This window comes from Tasmannia lanceolata, unplaced genomic scaffold, assembly GCF_043159265.1.
Source record: "Tasmannia lanceolata isolate RefF3 unplaced genomic scaffold, GAP_Taslan_0.1 ptg000019l, whole genome shotgun sequence".
Taxonomy (NCBI): Eukaryota; Viridiplantae; Streptophyta; class Magnoliopsida; order Canellales; family Winteraceae; genus Tasmannia; species Tasmannia lanceolata.
Window position 1 is genome coordinate 19,928,813 of NW_027518696.1, and position 20,586 is coordinate 19,949,398.

The window sequence follows — 20,586 nt, forward strand, 5'->3', positions numbered from 1 at the left end:
CAGGGATTTCGTTGAAATTTGCTATGGAATAATATAGTTCTTTATTTGGTTTCGATAGATTTCGTTCGAAATTTCAATTTCGGTTTTGGTGAGGACCGAAACCGAAATTTAAAACCTTGGTTGCTAATGGCTTTGCTAGTGTTGTGATTTAGACGGGATTGACCAAATGTCTCAAAAAGAGCCGTTATGCTCTAACGGCTAGTTCACTTTTTGACCGTTTTTATCTTTTTATGCCCAAATTACCCCCAAACGGTCATATTTCACTATGGGCACTAAATACCTCATTTAATTCATCATATAACACCTTTTGAGCATTTTGAATATTCATCTTTGAGCCCTAATTTTCAAATTTCTTCAAGTCTTCAACTACCTTCTTCAAAGAGCTCTAACTTGTGCATTTACTACTCTTGAAGAAGATCTCCATAGGCTTTGTTTGAAATCATTAGAAGAGATTGTGACAATTCATTGTAATATAAAGCCCATTCAAGAGGGCTTGGGAGTTTTTGTTGTGTTTTCTTCTTGAAATTGTAAAAGAGGGCTTAACGTTTCGGACCTCGAGAAAGGAGAAGCAGGCTTTGTTGAAAGCTTAGGCCTAATGCTTCGGCCCGTGAGAAAGGTGAAGCAAGATTGTACTCAGCTTTTGATCCAGTCTTAAAGAAGGATCGAGATAGTGGAAGCCGTGCAAGTGTACATGGAGTGTGCATGTAGGAGTTGCTCCGAACCATGTAAATCTTGTGTCTATCTCATTGACTCTTTCATCTTGTAGGTGTTAGTCCAGGGACAAATTAGCATGATGAATGATGAAACGGTGGAGATGCAAATAATCAAAGTAATAAATACAAGAAAAGAGAGCGAAGGACAGAAATGAGAAATAGGCAAGGTAAACGAATCAAGCCTTTCTCTTGAAGACTTAATTCCCCACTTATGCAGATGGCTGCCAGAATTTCGCCCCAAGGATACAATGTCTAGATCAAGGGCTGCACCCCAAGTTCAATAGCAACAAGTATGCCCATAGAGAAAAGGAGAAGAGTGAGTGTCAATATAAAATCCGAGAGTAAAAATACTATTAGCAAAATATTATTATGAAATGATAGCTAAGCCTATTTTTATAGGGGATTTGCTAGGGTCCATTGCAAAAGGCGTTTCGCGGCTGGTCTGTCGCAAGTCAGACCAGCCACCTCGTGAATGGAGACAAGTAATTGCAAAAGGCATTTCGCAGCTGGTCTGTCGCAAGTCAGACCAGCCACTTGTCTCCATTCACGACGTGGCTGGTCTGACTTGGAAATATCGTTAATCTTCATTCTTCATTCTTCATTCTTCATTCTTGTGTTCGTATACAAATTGTAAACCTTTAAATGAAGGTCGTCTTGGTATCAAATCTCTAGATGACTACTGTAGCGTATTTAGATTGAAAGCATTGTATCAACTTCATAAAGGGAATTCATTGCAGAGCAATTCGTTGAAATCCATGTATACTAGAGGTGAACATTTAAACTTGGTTCAAATACGCACCACTACCTCAAGGCATTGGAAGGATATTCTAAAGGTGTGGGATTACTGGATCCAAAATAGCAGATGGATAGTAAGGCGAGGAACATTGAGCTTTTGGACTGATAAGTGGACAGACAATCAACCACTAATAGGTTAGAAAACTAATTTATTCCAACATCTAATTCCACTGACATGTTTTGATACCGAATATGTACACCAAGTGAAACAAAGCTCTTAGAAGCCATAGAAAAACATAACAATTACACAATCTAGAAAAAGATGAAGGATCCATGAAACAAAAAATCTGGGTCGACCGTAAAAAAGAAGCTAGGAAGAAGCTCACCATCGGCGAAATCAGAAATCAGGTGCCGAACACCTCCAGTTGAAAGCATGTTTGAAGGTGCAGCCTAGTTAGGACGGTCCGCCTGTTTCAAGCTAGATGATCGCAGCTAGGTGAGGCACCATTGCATGTTTGAAAGAATTATTTGACATTCCCTATCCTAAGTTCTTGCTGGTAAAAAATGTTGGTGTCTCCAGGAACCATCTTTATGCTTTCATAACTTTTGTAAAGGAAATGAAGATTCTATCCAAAGAATAGTTTAAGATTTCTGATTAGTGTCCTCTCCTCCGGTAAATAGGCGAGGGACAACCAGAGGACCACCACGAACCTTGTCCATAGCAAAGCTTATTCTTAAAGGTCGACCTAACAATGCCTGCAAAGGAAACCAACTGGCTAAAGAACAGAACTTCAACTGGGCACTTTCAACCACAGTAGCAACTAGGGTCGATTTTTGGGGATTCGGATTGAGCTTTTACCATGAAATCAAGTTGAGCTTGGGTGGGCTCCAATTCATTTTCAGCAAAAGCTAAACCGGACCCAACCTAAGTTGCACTTCTAACTTTCAACTGCATCAACTATAAATTTGCCAGCTTACCTTTCCATCCATGGCATCTCTGGCACATATAGCATCGTTTTCATCTGAAAAATGTACGAACCCGAAGCCTCTTGACCGACCAGAGTCTTTGTCATACATGATCCTCACTGGAAGGCAAATGAGCACTTCATTACAACAATGTAGGATGACATACTTTAAATTGAAGCTAAACAAAAGAAAGTGAACAATGGGTAAATTCGATTCAATAAATAATTCAATGAGACCTAAACTCGATGAAATATGCAATATATTTGATAATATACCTCACTACTATAAATTACCATGGTAATGAAGTGAGAATTTATATGGTCTCCGAGCATCAAGTCCCATGAAGGTGGTACGATAAAAGTACTGCACTTGATATTTGATCCAACAGCAGCATCTTAAAAAGATGGCTGCTGTTGGATCAAATATCAAGGGCGTTCCCGCCTTCACAGGACTTGGCACTCGGGCACCATATAAAAACTCATAATGAAGTAACTAACTTTTTTTTACACCACATAATAGTATACAGTAACAGTGCCCTGTTAAATATGAGTTCATCATTATACACATAGCAGAAATGTTCAGTTTTCTATTTTACAAAATTATATAAAATGATTAAAAAAAAATTAGGGAAATGATTTCTGCACTCCAATGTTTTGATAAACAGGCGCTCCAATTTTTATCGTGTAGTATTTAAAGGGCTGTCAGAGGAATATTACGGTTTTCAAAAAGCTCTTAAAGACCTTTAAATATTACACGACAAACAAGTGGAGCGCATGTTTATCAAAACAATGGAGCGCTGAAATCATTTCCCAAAATTTATCGTTAAAAAGATAAAAATTTTGTGAAAAAAATAATAATTTTAAATACAAGATACTTGCAGAAAATTTAGATATTGAATAGGAAACTGGGTCTGGAAATTAAATACAGTTAATCATACACAACCCTGAATATTTGGCGAAAAATAAGAATTAAGCCAGAAAATCAATGAAATGGGAAAATGCCATTCAAAAAAAAATCAATGAAATGGGAAAAAGGAAGCAACCTTTACTTAGAATACAAAAGGAAATTTAGTTATTGTACCAATCAATCGAAAAACATTTACACATGAGCTGACAAGTTATCTAAAGGAAATTTAGTTATTGTACCTATCAGTCCAAAAACATTTACACATGAGCTGACAAGTTATCTAACAATCGATGTCCTAAAGAGCATGCTCAATTGCAATATAAACAGGGCGCTCCATATCATGTCAGATGAAAAAGAGAGTCATGCTAAGGAGTGACCTTATCTAAATTATAGTAGCACATAGAATGGGGGGAAGGCAAACAAACCTGGAAAATAAAGAGTGTAAATAAGATATTGTACCCCATCATCTATACTCTTGTAAATTCTAGGATTTTCAATGCCTCAACTCTTTTACCTTCATAAATATGTTGGCTACAATATACAAATCGGCCTACAAGTATCGAAGCTCTCTCGCCCAATCATAGGGCAATCAGCATAATATCATGATGCTGTCTCCAATTGTTCCGTCCAATGTAAAGTTCTTGTTTGGGTTGAGCCCTATTTGTCCATTGGCAGTTTAGGGTAATCATGCATCCAATTGTGACTTCCTACGTTTGGGTCCTGATGTACTGGACAGCAAATTGCAGAGTTCAAAGAATTGGGAGCTGGATTGGAGGTTGTATTAAAGGTGATTGAGCCATCAACTCGAAATCTAAATTCACTATATATTTAAGATGCCGATAAACGGCTTGAATCTCTTAATTGGGGTTGATGACTAATTATTACTCAGCCTAAAAAAATTGCCAAAGAAGGCATGCACGTCAGGAGAGACAAAGGCATTTTTCAATGAAATCCTTCTATCTAAGCTTTTCCGGACATTCCAGTGGCCTTGCTTCCATATCTAGTTTATGGGTATACCCAGGGCCTCTAATGACAGTCCTAGAATAGATCCAACTTGGAAGGCGTAGGATGCCTACCACTAATTAAAATCTCCCTCACAAGAATCAAATTTCGGTCTTGTTCAACTCCAATCTCCACGAAAGAGGAAGTACTTCATGGAAGTTTACTAAAGTCCATGGAAATCTTGTAAAAAATCATAGAAATTATAGAAGTTCATGGAAATGATGGAAAATTTATGGAAGTCTATGGAAATCACGGAAATTTAAGATAAAACTTCATAAAATGCTAGAACAAGCACAAATAAACACATAAAGCAAGACAACCATCCATAATGACTTAACAAGATCAAACATCAAGGTACTTTCTGTTTTTCTGTTTCCTTTAGGATCATCGCAAGGCACATCTCATATCCATTTTATTAGAGACTGTTAGGGCATGGTAGGAGCAGAAGCTCAAGAGGGATCTGGAGGAAATGCTGTAGCTCATGAAGGGCCAAGGGAAGACAAGACGGCAAGGGATGAGAGAAGATGGGAGGTTGGCCTGAGGTAGAAGGGGAAGAAGATATGATCGAGGTCGATTGGGGGACTGGGTTTGCTCTAGATGTGGTCTGGCTGGTAAATGTTAAAAGGCGTTTAGAATGTTGGTGTAAAAAACTCGGGTCATCCCAGGACCAGAATATCCCTCAAGGAGGATTCAACAACAGACTAGAGCAAGCTGGGGCTCTTAATCCGGTAAGAACAAATCTTCCAAGGCAAGTTCAAGACCATCAGGAAGGGCATTCGACGCATGACCAAGATCATCAACAGAAAAGAGGAGGGGGGGCTAAAAGTGGTCAATCCCTCAAGTAATGCAGGAAGGTGGGAACCAAGGCAGGTTAATCCATCCCAGATACAAAGAAAGGCTTATGGGAGGAGTTAAAAGCAGGCTGGGAGGTACGGAGAGGTGGCTACAAAAAAACAAAGGGTTTCTGTATGTTTATCAGTTGAAAAACAAAGAGGTACTGAAGCGAATCCGGAGCGGTTGAGGATAAACCGGATTTCCTCCAAGGGGTCCCCACTTGAAGAAATAGCACATTGGTACATCGAATTCGCCTATCTCCTCCAAGCAACCTGGTGGGAGGTAAGTGGGGTTCCTCCGCACGCAAGGTGTGATAGTAACTTTGGAAGGATCGGGGCCATAGTCGACAGGGTATTACTGACGGATGCTAGCGTGGCAGGGTTGGGCTACGACAAGGGATCGGTTCTGATATTATCGGCAGCCGCGGGTCTGGACCAGCTTCCGATCCAAGTGATCTTAGATGGTGATGTGTACTGGGTGGAGGCTAGCCGAAAAAGGGGGAGTGGGGGTAGTGCGCCGGGTGGTACAGCAGCTGGGTTAGCCGGGGCGGGCGGTGGCTTCAGTCTTAACTTGTTCTGGTTCGGGAGTCGAGAGTTCCAGCGAGGCGGGGAAGAGAGGAACACCCTCACCAAGGAAGAAACCCGGAGACTCCAGGCGGAGATCACATTCCAGCTCCAATGGAGCAGGCGTACGATGTAAGGGAAGCTGGTGAGGTTACTTTTGAATTTCAAACCTTATTGTGCATCGAAACAGAGCAAGCTACCATTGGGCGATGTCTTACAACAAGTCAGATTAGGTCGGCGGAAGACCCAAGTTCTCCTAATCCAAACCAGACGAGTGGTTTAGACCTCTGGACAAATGGGCTACCTGTAATAAACCAAAAGGCTTTAGGCGGCCAGATGGGTGTACCTTGCAGCCAGGTGGCGGTTCTTACCATGACAAGTGATGTACCAGTACGGAGCCGTATGGAGAGGAGGCCAGACCAGGGTACAACATCTGGAGGACAGTGCTTTAACAGTGGTTTTAGAGAAGAGACTGAAGCGCTAATCACATTTCCGACTGAGATGGGTCCCACTTCCTTGGTAGCATCTGCTATTGAAGGTTGCCTCTGATTGGATAGCAGGCTTTGTGCGACGCCTAGTCGAGGTCTGGGCCAGGCCCAACCTGGGGCCAAGAACTAGTCCATTGCCCATCAAGGACCGAGAGGAAATTGTCCCTAAATTCATGTCGTTCTCACCAGCTCGAGGGTGAGCTCCTTCCAGGGAGCAGATCCAAGCCTGAATTCCAGCAGATGCGGAGGTGGAGCTCCAACATATATTCAGGCAGGAGGCTTCACACATAACAGTATCAGATTCGAAGAGTTACAGCCTGTTTGAACAGATAAACACAGTGAAAGTTCCTAATCATGGCAATCTACAGGGGTTAGAGGAGGTATCTCATTCAATTGAGTAGGCTGAGGATACACATTCCCTCGGTCAATGGTCTTCAATAGAAGGTATGCGACTTTTATTCCTGGATCAAACTCATTGCTTCTCCCCTATCTGTGGTGCTTGGCAGGTTGCAGGGGCAGGTTCTCAACTCAATGGTGAAGAGTCTTCTCCCTCGGAAAGAGCACTCCATGATCCAAACCCTTCCAAAGATGAGCCAAATTTGCAGGAGAGTGATTCAGCATCAGAAATATGCAAAAGAAGGTGATGAATTGGGTCAGGAAGCACCGTGTTGCAGTAAAAGAAAAATAGCAACCGGTGGGAAGACTGTGAATGAGTGCAGAGAGTTGGTTACAATTCAGTAATCGGAGGATGATACTAATCCAATTGATTGGGAGATTCCAGATGGGGATCTTAATGAAATATTGGTTAATTATATAATGGCAACTAGCAGGGCGTTGGGGCTAGCATTTGAGGGTCTGGAGTCGAAACTGCACAGAACGTTACATTTATCTGAAATTAGGGATCGATGGTCACAAGAGCAAGCTGATAATGCGAGATCAGAGGCCTCAAAAAAGGATAATCAATGAGTTAGTTGGGCTGCAAACTTCAGTCAACTATGAAAGTCTACAGGATAGTAGAGTGAGAGGGCGGGACAGAGGTAAATTGGGTGGGAGTCAGTCCCAGGGTGAGCAAATATACCAAATAGGTACCCAATGAAGATTATGGCATGGAACATAAGAGGTCCAATGAAAATCATGGCATGGAACATAAGAGGCTTGGGTAATATTTTCTGTATTCAAGAAACAAAAATGGAACCTATGAATGTTGAAAGCGATGGGACTTCATGGCTATCAATTCAACAACAGACAATGCCAGGGGAGCCTTAGTGGCTTGGGACTCAACTGTAGTTGCAATGAGAGATAATCTCATTGGGAGATTCTCTGTGTCTGTTGTGTTGAGAAAGATATATGATCAGTCCATGTGGATCTTCACGGGTGTATACGGGCCAATCATAAGGGCAGATCGAAGTTTGCTTTGGAGAGAGCTGAACAAGACAAAGGCAAGATGGGGCTTTCCATGGTGTATAGGGGGCGATTTCAATGTTACTAGACTGGTGGAGGAATGATAATGTTACACTAGAGCGAACCCTTACATGATGCTCTTTGCGGACTTCATAGGTCGAAATGAGCTAATGGATCTGCCGGTTAACAGGGCGCAATTCACTTGGTCGAGAAACAACAATCAGAGTCGGATTGATAGATTCCTTATTTGTCCTCAATGGTTGGCGCCATTTCCAAATGTATCTAAAAAGGCCTTGCCTAACACAATATCTGATCATTGTCCTATCCTTCTTGATCTTAGATTGCAGTCCTAGGGTTACATACCATGCCACTTTGAGTTAGCACGGCTGGAGATTCCCAAGATGGCGGAGGTGTGTGGTGGGATGAAGTCTCAATCTCAGCTTCGCCGGATGTTATAATAGGCAAGAAACTCAACTAATCTCAACTCAACTAAGCCTTTGTCCCAAGCTAGTTGGGGTCGGCTAATGAATCCTTTAGAAAATTTTCATGAAGAAGGTGAAAGGATCTACCCAGCTCAAATTGACTAAGTCTAATCCTGACACTAGTTGAGTTCGTCTATGTTAAAGTATAAAATATAAATAACGCCTTTCTCCAACAACTTAAGCTTTTGGAGAAGTTGGTAAGCTAACATGGTATCAGAGCCCAAAGTGGGACCACATGTGCCACGTGTTTGCCAAGTGGGCCACACGTGCGGAGGAGTGTTAAAGTATAAAAGATAAATAACGCCTTTCTCCAACAGCTTAAGCTTTTGGAGAAGTTGGTTAGTTAACAGTCTACATGGATCATTTTCTTCCATTCTCTCCTATCAAAGGTCATGTTCTCAGTTATGTTCCTAGCCCTTGAGTCTTTCCTCACTGTTTCTACCCATGTTGTTTTCAGTCTGCCCCTACATCTTTTTACTCCATCAACTTGGCACGAGTCACTTCTTCTCACTGGAGCATCCAAAGGCCTACATTGGATATGCCCAAACCATCTTAAGCGGTGCTCTCTCATCTTCTCACCCCCACCTTTTTACGGATGTCTTCATTTTTAATTCGATCGAACCTTGTGCGGCCGCACATCCATCCAAGCATTCGCATCTCCGCTATACTCATCTTATGCACTTGCTGCTTCTTGGCGGCCCAACATTCTGAGCCGTACAGCATGGATGGCCTCACAGCTGTCATAAAAAACTTTCCCTTCAACTTGGTAGGTATTTTACGGTCGCACAGGACTCTTGAAGCATGCTTCCACTTCAACCAACCTGCTCTTATAATAGGCAAGAAACTAAGATATTTAAAAATAAAGTTAAAGGAGTGGAATCAGGGGAATGGGTGTGAGGGAGAGGAGAGGAAATCCAGACTATTAACCCGAATTCAAGAAATTGCCAGGAAAGGGGGGTGGCCAGCCAAGAGGAGGTGGAGGAGATGGGATCATTGAAAAAGCAATTCAACCGTATGATAAACCAGGAGGCAATATTTTGGTGGCAGAGGTCTGAAGCCTTGTGGCTCAAAGAGGGAGACAAAAATACAAAATACTTCCATGGGATTGCTAGCACAAAGAGGCGAGTGAATCGCATAGAGTGGCTGATGGTGGATGGGGCCCTTAAGGAGGAAAAGGGAGTTATTGCAGAAGAGATTGTGGAGTTCTGCTCGAGGCTGAACTCGTCAGAAAACATCATTCGCCGAAAACCGGATGGAGTGCCATTCGATGAGAGAGAGAGAGAGAGAGAGAGAGAGAGAGAGAGAGAGAGAGAGACAAAACACTCTTGGAGAAAACCCATCAACGAGGAAGAGGTGAGAACGAGGGCCTGGATGTTTTCGTATTGTGTTCTCCCAAGATTGTTGGGAGTTGGGACTATGTAAAAATGAATAGCCTCAAATTCTTCTAGGAATTTTATGACTGTTGGAGCTATACAGACGAACCAGTGCAACTTTCATAGTGCTCATTTCTAAGGGAAAGGGTGCAATATGCTTTGGGGACTTCCGCCCAATAAGCCTAGTCAGAAGCTTATACAAAGTCTTGGCTAAAGTCTTGATTGAACGTCTAAAAAGAGTTCTACCTAAGATGATTTCAAATAATAAGTCAGCATTTGTCCAAGGTAGATACTAGATGGCGTATTGATAGCAAATGAGGTAATCAAGCGGAGCTAGGAGAGAAGGGCATCATCTGCAAGTTGGACATGGAGAAAGCTTACGATCGGGTGGAACAAGACAGTCTAGATTACTTATTGAAAAGAATGGACTTTGGAAACAGATGGTGTGGGTGGACAGTGAAATGTATCTCTTCAGTGTGGTTCTCCATCTTGGTGAACGGGTCTCCAAAAGTTTCCTTTAAATCGTCCAAGGGCCTGAGGCAGGGAGATCCACCGTCACCATTCCTATATGTTATAGCAGGAGAGACCCTCAGGAAAATGATGGAAAAAGGGAAGGTCCTAGACAGTGTTAGGAAAATCGTACGATTCTCGATTCGAATTGTACCCCAAACGATTTAAATCGCAAGCTTGAATCGATTTTGGATTGAATCGTGCGATTCAAATGTGAATCGTACGATTTGATCTTGAATCGTATGATGGAAGTGAATTGTACGATTGAATTCCAGAATCTGTTTTTTAATAAAATTGGCCCCACAACTTATGGTAAAAGGGTTTTTACAAGTTTATTTTTTTCATTCTCTCGACTTCTCTTCTTACCATCGACTTTAGGGTTACAAAAGCACCCAAAACGCACAAACCCACTAAGATCTTAGGGTTTGAATCTCCTCCTCCATTCGTTCAAGGCAGAGAAGAAGAAGAAAGAGTGGAATACGAGACGAGGAAAAGAAGGAAAAGAAGAAGCTCCCAAACCCACTTCGGTTTTAGGTAAGCTCTCTCTATTTCATCTTTTTGGCTTTTATTTTCTGTTTTTTTTTCTCCTCCAACCTTCTCCATCTCTACGGCTCTGTTTTTTTTTTTTTTTTGAGAACTGATTTAGTCCAAACTGAGTATTAGGCTCTGTTTGTTTTGGATTTTGAGAACTGATTCGACTCCAATCAGTTCTTAAAATCCAAAACAGATAGAGCTGACCCTTTGCTCTATTTGTTTTGGATTTTGAGAACTTATTTAGAGTCCAAAACTGAAGGCTCTGTTTGTTTTGGCTTTTGAGAACCGATTGAGTCTAAAACTGATTAGGCCCTGTTTGTTTTGGCTTTTGAGAACCGATTGGACTCCAATCAGTTCTTAAAATCCAAAACAAATAGTACTGACCCCTTTTAGGCTCTTTTTGGTCTCAATTTTGAGAACTGATTTGGAGTCCAACGGACCAAGTCATGCTCTGTTTGTTTTGGATTTTGAGAACTGATTTCGAGTGCAAACCTGATTATTAGACGCAAATTTACATTTAATTTTGGGTCAAATAATCTGTTAATATTATGTACTCACAATCTGTTCTCCATTCCAGGCATTGAATTTAAAAGTTTGGGTTGCTTTGAGAAGTTTGAAGCTTTGAGAAGTTTGAAGTGTAGCATAAAGATGGTTAAAGTTAGAGAAGTAGATGTGACATGGAAACACTGCACTATGATCATTCCCAGTAACAAGACGAGATTAAGATGTAATTATTGTGGGAAAGAGTATTCTGGAGGTGTTTTTAGAATGAAGCATCATTTGGGACGTACAAAACATAATGTAGCTGCTTGTACACAAAATTCGGATGATGTTGCAGATAAATTTAAGTTACTATTGAAGGAAAATGAAGATGAGAAGGAGAAAAAAGATGATGCAAAGTATGATGCGGGGCGGCCGGACTTCTATTATCAAGATAGGGAAGAAATAGATGATGCACGCGTTGCTCGAGGGAAGAGAAAAATGAATGATTTTGTGGTGAAGGGGATAAAAAAACCGGCAAGCAAGCAACTATCAATCAAGTTTGGAAAAGGGGGGATAGGGATAGAGTTTTCCAAAACATAGCAGGTTCTTTTACTCGAATGCTTTGTCATTCAACCTTGTTAAATGCCCATTTTTTGACGCCATGGTTGAATCCATAAGCCATTTTCGACATGGATTAAAAGTCCCAAGTTACCATGAGATGAGGAATACATTCCTCAAAAAAGAAGTGGAGAACATCGAGTCTATGATGGAAGAATATAAGAAAGAGTAGAAGAAGACGAGTTGCACGCTTATGTCAGATGGTTGGACGGATGGGGTGAATAGATCAATTACAATTTCTTAGTGAATAGTCCAAAGGGGACCGTTTTTTTGAGATTAGTAGATACTTTTGATATCTCAAAAAATGTAAATAACTTATTTGCTCTACTTGACTCGGTTGTGGAAGAAGTGGGAGAGAAAAACGTGGTGCAAGTTATCACGAATAGTGCGGCTGCATATGTGAAAGCAGGGCAATTGTTGATGGAGAAGAGGAAAAAATTATTTTGGTCTCCTTGTGCCGCTCATTGCATAGATTTGATGCTTGAAGACATTGAAAAATTACCAATTCATGCAGAGACCATAGCAAAAGCCAAGATGATCACAGTGTACATTTACAATCATAGTTGGGTTTTGCATCTTATGCGTAAGCATATGAAATGGGAATTGACAAGGCCAACTGTGACACGTTTTGCAACGTGCTTCCTGACATTGAAGAGTCTAAGAGAAAGAAAGGCAGGCTTGATGCAGATGTTTGCCTCAGATGATTGGCAAAAAAGCCCATATTCCAAAAAAACCAATGGGATCAAGATACGCGAAATTGTGTTGGGCGATTCCACATTTTGGCCTAGTGTGTATTATTGTTTGAAATGCACATCCCCTTTGGTGAAAGTCCTACGCTTAGCGGATTCAGATGAGAGGCCTGCCATGGGGTACATTTATGAGGCTATGGACCAAGCTAAAGAGGCAAGTGCAAAGAATTTGGGCCACATAAAGAAGAAATATGAGCAAATTTGGCATATCATTGATGAACGTTGGGATAGGCAACTTCATAGGCCCTTGCACGAAGCAGGTTACTTTTTAAATCCGCGGTTTCAGTATGAGGACTCAAATGACGTGGACATTGAAATTAATGTGAGGCTATTGGGTTGCATAGAAAAAATGATTCCAAGTTCAAAAGAGGGTGTTAATTAGTAACCAACTTGATAAGTACAAGAAAGCAGAGGTTCTCTTTGGACGGGAAATGGCAAAGTTAATGAGGAAAGAAAAGCTAGCAGGTAAATTCTTTAAGTAAAAATTTTAATTGAATTTTTATCTTATGCATTTAGAAATTATCATAATTGTTTTTTGGAAAAATAGGTTTATGGTAGACACCTTTGGAGATGAATGTCCCGAGTTGCAAAAATTTGCAATTCGAATTGAAAGCCTAATATGTAGTACTAGCGGTTGCGAGCGCAACTGGAGCACATTTGAGCAGGTAAATGTTAGTAAGTTTAATTTTTGTATTCATATCTTTTTATTTGTATCCCTTTAATTTTTATCATTAACTTTTTTTATTTTAGATACATTCAAAAAGAAGAAACTGACTCGAACAAAAGAGGTTGAATGCACTTGTATTTGTAAAATACAATCTTCAACTTCGAGTTCGCAATTCAAATAGGAGGGACAAAAAAGGATTTGATCCTATTTCGTTATCTGACATGGACTCGGACGATGAGTGGATAACGGAAAGAGATGGACCTGTTCTTCCCGAAGACACGACTTGGCTGGATATGGGTGAATGTTTTGTGGAGGAAGTTGTAGGAGATTAGACAGGCGCTAGCTCAGTCATGCGCCTCAACAAAAGAGAAGACGTAAGCTATTTGTAATTTCTTTTCTTAGTAGTAAAGACATGATTTATTGATATTCATTAATGTAAATGTAACAGGAGTTAGAAACCTCAACAAAAGGAAGGACAAGTGCCAATTGCAAGATGAAGAAGAAGAATTTGGCTTTGCTCCCGACACAGATGATGGAGATGAGGGTGTTAATGTTGAGGGAGGAATTACCGATGTTGATGACGAAGATGATGATGAGGATGTGAATGGGATCGACGACATCCACAATCTATATTTTATAGAATCATGACATGTTTCATGTTTCGTTTTGTGGTTCATGTGTGGACTGTTAAAGTTGTTTTTGTCTTTTTGAGATTATTATAGAGAGAATGAATGGATTTTGCCATTTTGGTAATGAATGTTTAATTAATTTTAATTAAGACAATCGGTTAAGTGGTTATCAAGCATTTCATGTTATTTATTTTAATGGTTTTGAATGGAAAATTGATAATTACTCTTTTTATTCTTATTTATAATTTTTCCTATTTTTTATTATTTTTTCTAATTTTTATATATAAATCTGAGAAAATCTTACGATTTACAATTCGACGCCTTTTACGATTTACGATACGATTCCGATTTTCAGAACATTGATCCTAGGGATGATTGAAGGCTTGAAAGTGGGATTGAATCAAGTGGAAATGTCTCATCTCCAGTTCGCAGACGACACCTTTTTTTTCAGTGCGCCAGAGATAGATAAGGTGTTAAACCTAAAAGCCATTCTAAGATGTTACGAGATGGTGACATGTCAGAGATCCAATATGAGCAAATCTAGACTCCTTGGCATTAATATTCCAGACTACTACACTGAAGGAATGACCGGCCTCCTTGGTTGCATGGTGGACAGCTTCCCATCAAAAAACTTAGGAATCCTTTATGCATAGGTAGCCCAAGGAAGAGGGAATGGGACCCAATAGTGGACAAGAGTGGACAAGAGACTAGATATGTGGAAGCGGAACCTGGTCTCTCTAGGTGGAAGGATAACACTTATTATTGGTGCAGGAAAACAACCCAATCTACCAATTATCTATCATCAAGTGCCCTATGAGTGTTATTAAAAGAATAGAACAGATACAAAGAGGGTTATTGTGGGGTGGAGTGGATGAAAAAAGAAATTTTCATTCGGTCAGGTGGGAGGACGTCAAGAGGCCTATGCAGGCGAGAGGTCTGGAGATGAGAATGTTAAAGTGAGCAGAGTTTTAAATTTCGGCCGAAACGAAATATTTCGGTTTCGATGGAAAACGGAACGAAATTCACATTGAGTCAGAAAAGTAACAAACTTCGCCGAAGCCTTTCGAAAATTTTGGCCGAAACGTTTCGCTTCGGTGAAATTTAGGAAATTTAAGTGAAACGTTTCGGAAATTTCAGTGAAACGTTTCGGTGAAGTACAAAATTTCACCCGAAATTTTGTGAAATTTTAGAAATTTCGGTAAAACGTTTCCGAAATTTCTGAAATTTCACCGAAATTTTTACAAGATTTTGTCCGAAATTTCGTACCGAAACCGAAACGTTTCGGTTTCGCTGATGACCGAAACCGAGATTTAAAACCTTGAAAGTTAGTTAATAATGCACTACTAGGGAAGTGGTTGTGGCGATTTGGGGAGGAAGGGGATCATCTCTGGGAAAAGGTCATTGCAAGCATGGGGTGAGGCCAGGGCAATGGATTCCCGATTACTCTTTCAGACATAGCACCTTAATAGTTTAGAGGGGGATTCTGAAATTGAACTTCGACAGGTCAAGCATTGGAAAGCCCAGTCCAGCTGGGAAAGGGGGTCTTCTTAGAGATGATCGGGGGTGACCTCTCTAGCATACTCTAGTCCCATACGAACAGCGGACTCGAATGAGGCTGAGAATAGAGCGATGCTTCATGGATTGCGGCTTATTGAGAGTAGCTCAATGGATCGCTTGATAGTAGGAAACTCCCTGAATGTTATCAAATGGCTTCACAGGGTGACAGGATCTGGAATTTTCTACAATTAGAAGATCAGCCAACACTAAGACTGCCAGGCTTGCTAGAGCAAGTGTCTGCAAGGATTCACAAGAAATCTATGATTTTCTTCCCCCTTGAGGAGCTGTTCTCCTTTGTATCTATTTTTATATTTTGTGTATTGACCATCTCGATCTTTAGGGTGTCCTTTTTTCCCTAATGAAAATTTCGCCATTTCAAGAGAGAGAGAGAGAGAGAGAGAGAGATCAAACATCTAGGGACATGTGTGCCTTCCTGGAATAATAAAGGTATGCCTAAAATAATAAGGTTCATTGTAAACACAAAATCTTGCACAACCAAATAAATATATGCTCACAAAATGTACAAAAAAATCACTACATTCGTTAATTGCATAAAGAAAAGATATCATGTCCATACACACAATACAACAAATACAACTCAAGGTAATGAAAAAGGTTAGACACAATAACATAAAAGAGTACAATAGTGACCACTCATCCTCAAGTGGTCATTATTGTGAAACATAAATTTTGGGTATAACAAGGCATGGCCGAATCTACACATGCCTTGATTTTGTTAATTTTTTTAAATATATTGTTTGTTTTTCAATAACAATATTATAAATTGCATTATATAACAAGAAAACAGTATGCATTATGCTTTTTAAGTTCCTTAATAATTTCCTCGATCTGTTTTTCCCCCAATTTTCAAACCCCTATATTGTTTGTTTTTCAATAACAATATTACAAATTACATAATATAACAAGAAAACAGTATGCATTATGCTCTTTATGTTCCTTAATAATTTCCTCGATCTGTTTTTCCCCCAATTTTCAAACCCCAAATCAGTTTGCAAATGTATCAATACATGTGGTTGTTGATGTATTTGCACAATAATGAATGAATTTAACATTAAAACAATTAAGGACTTGCCAAGAAAGCCTCCAAAAATAGGGTTCTCGGCTCGACTTTGGTCGCTTCGACCAAAATCGAACACACACACACTAGCATGGTAACGTTTTAGTTGACATGACCGAAACGCAATGGAGTCGGTCAAAAGTTTGACTGACGCCTTGTAAGAATTCAATTTCTTGTGGATTTTGCATTGCCCATCACCTAAATCAACATATGTCAATAGAAACTGACACACGTCGGTCGATGTTTAAAACCATGCTCCTTTATTCAGTCATCAACTCGCTCAAGTTGACTCGGTTTTAATATGGCCAAGTTCTCATCCAAGTATGTGCTTAGCCCTACCGAGTTAATCAAAAACTCCTTTGACTCGCCCGACTAGAGTGGGTTATACATTGGTTGAGCTCTCATCAGAGTTCAAGTTTCTAAATACGGGTGTGGACCATATTGAAAGAATGAAATAGAAAAATCTACAAATGAAAAAGAAAAGGTGTAAAGATCCCAAATTAAAACATCTGAATTCAATAACCATGTGGACTTCGGCAATGAAGCCTTCACCAAGGGATAACAATCGAGAAGTTTGAAGAATGCGGGGTTACTTCATTACTAGTTGTGTATATTATAGATTAATACATGGACTTCCCCGGACTCTGACCCCCCAAACCCTAAGGTTATTATCATCAAGGAGAATGAAAAGCAGGGGAGAGGGGGTAGTAGTCTTTTTTCAACCAATAAGGGCCAGGGATACAAATGAAGCGAAAGTGATGGCTCTAAAAAGGAATAAAATAACTTATGGAAACATTCTTGGGGTTCTTTCATTATTGAGGGTGATTCCTCAAATGCAAACAAGTGGATATAGCATGGGAATGATGCACTTGGAGGCTTGCAAAAATTTTAGACGAGAGTGATATAATGGCTAATTTTCCAATTTCCTTCCATAATTTGGAGAGAAAATGCAGACTTAGAGGCCCACTCCTTTCCAAAGAGTGCGGCCAATCGGTAGGCATTGATTATTGGTGACTACTTCCCTCTAGATGATGGGGAGGCGCGTCATGATTAATCTTAGTTCACTTCAGTTCCCTCTTATATGACCAACCAGCTCAGTCATCCATCTCTATCTTTTCCTCCCGCCCGCCACGGAGATTTCAAGCATGATCGTAGCCATTGCAAATTACCTTGGGTAAAGAAGATGCAACGGAAGCCACTGATGGAGACCACCTCTAAATCTATCATTGTAATTGAAGACACTGATTATTCAATCAATTTTTTGCATCACACGAAGCCTATGACAATGATTGAAGTTGTCTCTGCAACGAAAATGGATAGAGGTTCTTTTGACAAGTGAGTCAATTCAACCACTCTGTCAAGTCTAGAGAATTTCACTGATGGATTGTGGTCAAATTGTGGGAGGGAAAGGTTCTTTGCATTCGCAACAAATCATATTGAGAAGTTGGATCTAGCACTGCTATTGTGCGAGAGGATGGATATGTGGTTGCAAGCCTAGGGCTCAAGAGTCATTTTCAGAGAACTTTAGGAGCATAGATAGATTCTAACTTCAATAAAACAACACCATACATTCTCACAAAAAATAAACAGCAAGCAGTAATCAAATGACTCTTTTTAGGGGAGTGTTCAGGGTATTTATATGAAGGGGTTCGGTTATTTAAGTAGTAGAACCCTTTATGTGATCAGATAGGTTAAAAGAAAAGGCATTGAAAGGGCTTTACATAGGTTTTCAGGGGTTTAGCTAATAGGAAATAACAAATAAGTTGGTCATGGATAAAAGCTATAAAAGATGGGTTTAAAAAGGATAAGTGGACCATGGAAAAGGAGGTAAGATGGATCATAGGCCATGTGAACATCTCTCACGTCTGGATTAAACAAAATGCTAATAAATCAAAAAAATAATAATAATACCTAAAAGAAAGATAGCACACGTCCAATAACCAAATAAGAAAACTAAATCGGACGGTTAAGATGATGGCTGGATCACAACAATTTCCCCTATGTTGAAGAACTCGGCTCCGTCGAGTAGAAGCCTGCCATATGCTAAAGAACATCCTTGCAAAATAGTCATAGTTGCATTGCATCCATCCACGAATAGTCAATCAAATAACGCACTTGCCAATGGACGAGGTATCTCTAGTGAAAACCATGGCATGTCTCTGTCGTCCGATCGTCAATATCACAAGCTCAGATGGTGATGAAGCTAAGATGATAATCTCTACAAATCTCCAAGATGATGGTGAACAGCTCCAATCACAAATCAATCATATTAAGGAAATGTCGTCACTAGACCCCGACAGGGTAGAAGTGATCTCTATGAAACTGATCGGCAGTCACCTCGTACCTCTCATTACTCAATCAGAATCGCTGTAACACCTCTTATTGTACAAAAGTCCCCTTCTAGTGTTACTCTCCTTTAATACTTGGAGCATTGAGCAAGAGAACTTCATAGTATCCCTATGACAAAAACTCTTCTCTTTTCCCTTTTAGTTACTTTATGCTTGTTTCTATTGCTTTGTAACTTTGTTTAGAGGCTTATCCAAGCAAGTTGTTACCTCCCCCTATTGATAGTGAGAGGAAAATACATAGTGAACTAGAGGGAAAACCTTTTGCATTCACTTTTGGTCCTTTCTTCATTTTTAGTGTACCATGTTTTCCCTATCTAAGGGAATAATGCAAATTTTTTGACAAGTATCGGTTGGATTCTATTTGTTTTCAGTAGTCAAAATGTCGCCCTCGTCTCCTTGAATTGTGTGGGAACCAATGTTTTAGCGGAAGGAATGTGTCCTTTGCAACTCCTTTTCTATCCATCAAAGCTCTCTTGTTTATAATTCAATATTTCTACTTGAAACCTTCCAAACTTCTATCATTGTTGGCAAAATAGGCTGCAATTTTACAACCAAATTGCACCCAAAATGCAATTGGTTGCACACCTAAATGGACCGTAAACAAATCAGGAAACCCTACACCATTCCATGTTTGAGCAAACCAAACAATTCGTATACAATCTTTCTCAAGAGGGAAAGATAACAGTTAATTGAAGAAGGAAATGAAATTCAATCATAATGAATGAAGCAATTAGCATCAGATGAGAAAGATATAAGATGATGAAGTAAAGAGTTTTTGTTGATTACCTTCGGTGACTTGTCCAAAGGAAGAGAAAGCGTCCTTCAAGGACTTCTCATCCACACCCCATGAAAGGCCTTTAAAATCCCAAAACAGAAACAAATAGTAGAAATTAAATCGTATAGAGAAAGAGAGAGAAAAAAAACAGAAAGATTTAGAGGGAAGAAAAGAAAGCACCTCCAACAAAGAGTTTGGAAATGGAAGGCCCTGATGGTGGTGCACAGTACCACCGCAAATGTAGGGCTGAAAGGCCTACCCTCCTAACAGCCATTAAGGTAGCAGCAGAGAAATGTTATGAAGAAACTAGGGTTTACTGGAGAGAGAGAAGGGGGGCGGGGAAAATGCGGCACCCACTATTGCAAAGTGGGTCTTACTGCTTTTGATTGATCTGAACCGTTCAACCCCAATTCCTGAGGATATACAATGGTTCTCTAAACTTTTAGGTTCCTCATTCAGCTGCAATACACGAGTCATAGCCTTAAATCCATGTTGATTTACCCATTAAAAGAAGAAATGGGCAGAAGAAATAAAAAAAGAAGAAAGTGGTTATATAATCTGTCTTCAATAACCTACCATTGTCGCCCCACTTCAATAGTCCCACCATAAAGCTGCGTCGACCGGTGAAATAGATGTTGAAACCTAAAAAGACTAAGAGTTCAATAATCTCGTCGTCGACCAAACCTAAAGGGATGAAGAAGATATGAAGGGATTATCGTTCAATAATCCGGCCGTGAAACTTTGGATAGTTTGTTTCAAACCTTACTCAAGAAAGAAGAAGAAATGAAATAGATGTTGAAACTTGAAACCTAGCTAGGGTTGTATAGAGAAGAAGAAGATGAGTGGTAGTCTATGACGAAAAGTAAAAGGTGTTATTGAAAAGAGAGAAAATGCCTGATAAGTGATAACTTCTCCTACGAGGTAATAAATAAATAATCAATACAAATTGTTGCTACACCCAAAAAGTGATGTTATTAATGAGAAAATTTAAAGAATAGATGGGTGTGGGAAACCCGAGGAGTTAAGCAATGCAAGAAAGTCGACGAAATTTAAATATCAGTGCTTTTCACAATGAAAATTTCATGACTCTTACTCAACCCGAAAGTTGCTCGGGTTGCTTTTTTTCAACCCGAACCCAACCCAACTCCAGAAATATCCAACCCAACCTGGGAAAA

General features: G+C 40.0%; 1 protein-coding gene across 1 annotated transcript; it reads right to left on the reverse strand.

Annotated features, from left to right (window-relative positions):
* Positions 1 to 1,642: 1,642 nt before the first annotated feature.
* Positions 1,643 to 20,323, reverse strand: LOC143852921 (glycine-rich RNA-binding protein 4, mitochondrial-like). The gene is made up of 5 exons (XM_077362575.1): positions 19,988 to 20,323; positions 19,592 to 19,870; positions 19,423 to 19,491; positions 2,427 to 2,533; positions 1,643 to 2,204 (listed from the first exon to the last, which is right to left on the reverse strand). The coding sequence occupies exons 2-5, from the start codon at positions 19,683 to 19,685 to the stop codon at positions 2,091 to 2,093; spliced, it is 384 nt and encodes a 127-aa protein (XP_077218690.1). The 5' UTR covers positions 19,686 to 19,870; positions 19,988 to 20,323; the 3' UTR covers positions 1,643 to 2,090.
* Positions 20,324 to 20,586: the final 263 nt, after the last annotated feature.

Excerpts from the sequence above, each read along its gene's own strand:
- LOC143852921 (XM_077362575.1), bottom strand. The coding sequence starts at position 19,685 with ATGGCTGTTAGGAGGGTAGGCCTTTCAGCCCTACATTTGCGGTGGTAC. Across the intron at positions 19,492-19,591 it reads TTCCAAACTCTTTGTTGGAG|GCCTTTCATGGGGTGTGGAT; the intron begins GTGCTTTCTTTT and ends GGGATTTTAAAG. Across the intron at positions 2,205-2,426 it reads GAGATGCCATGGATGGAAAG|GCATTGTTAGGTCGACCTTT; the intron begins GTAAGCTGGCAA and ends TTTCCTTTGCAG.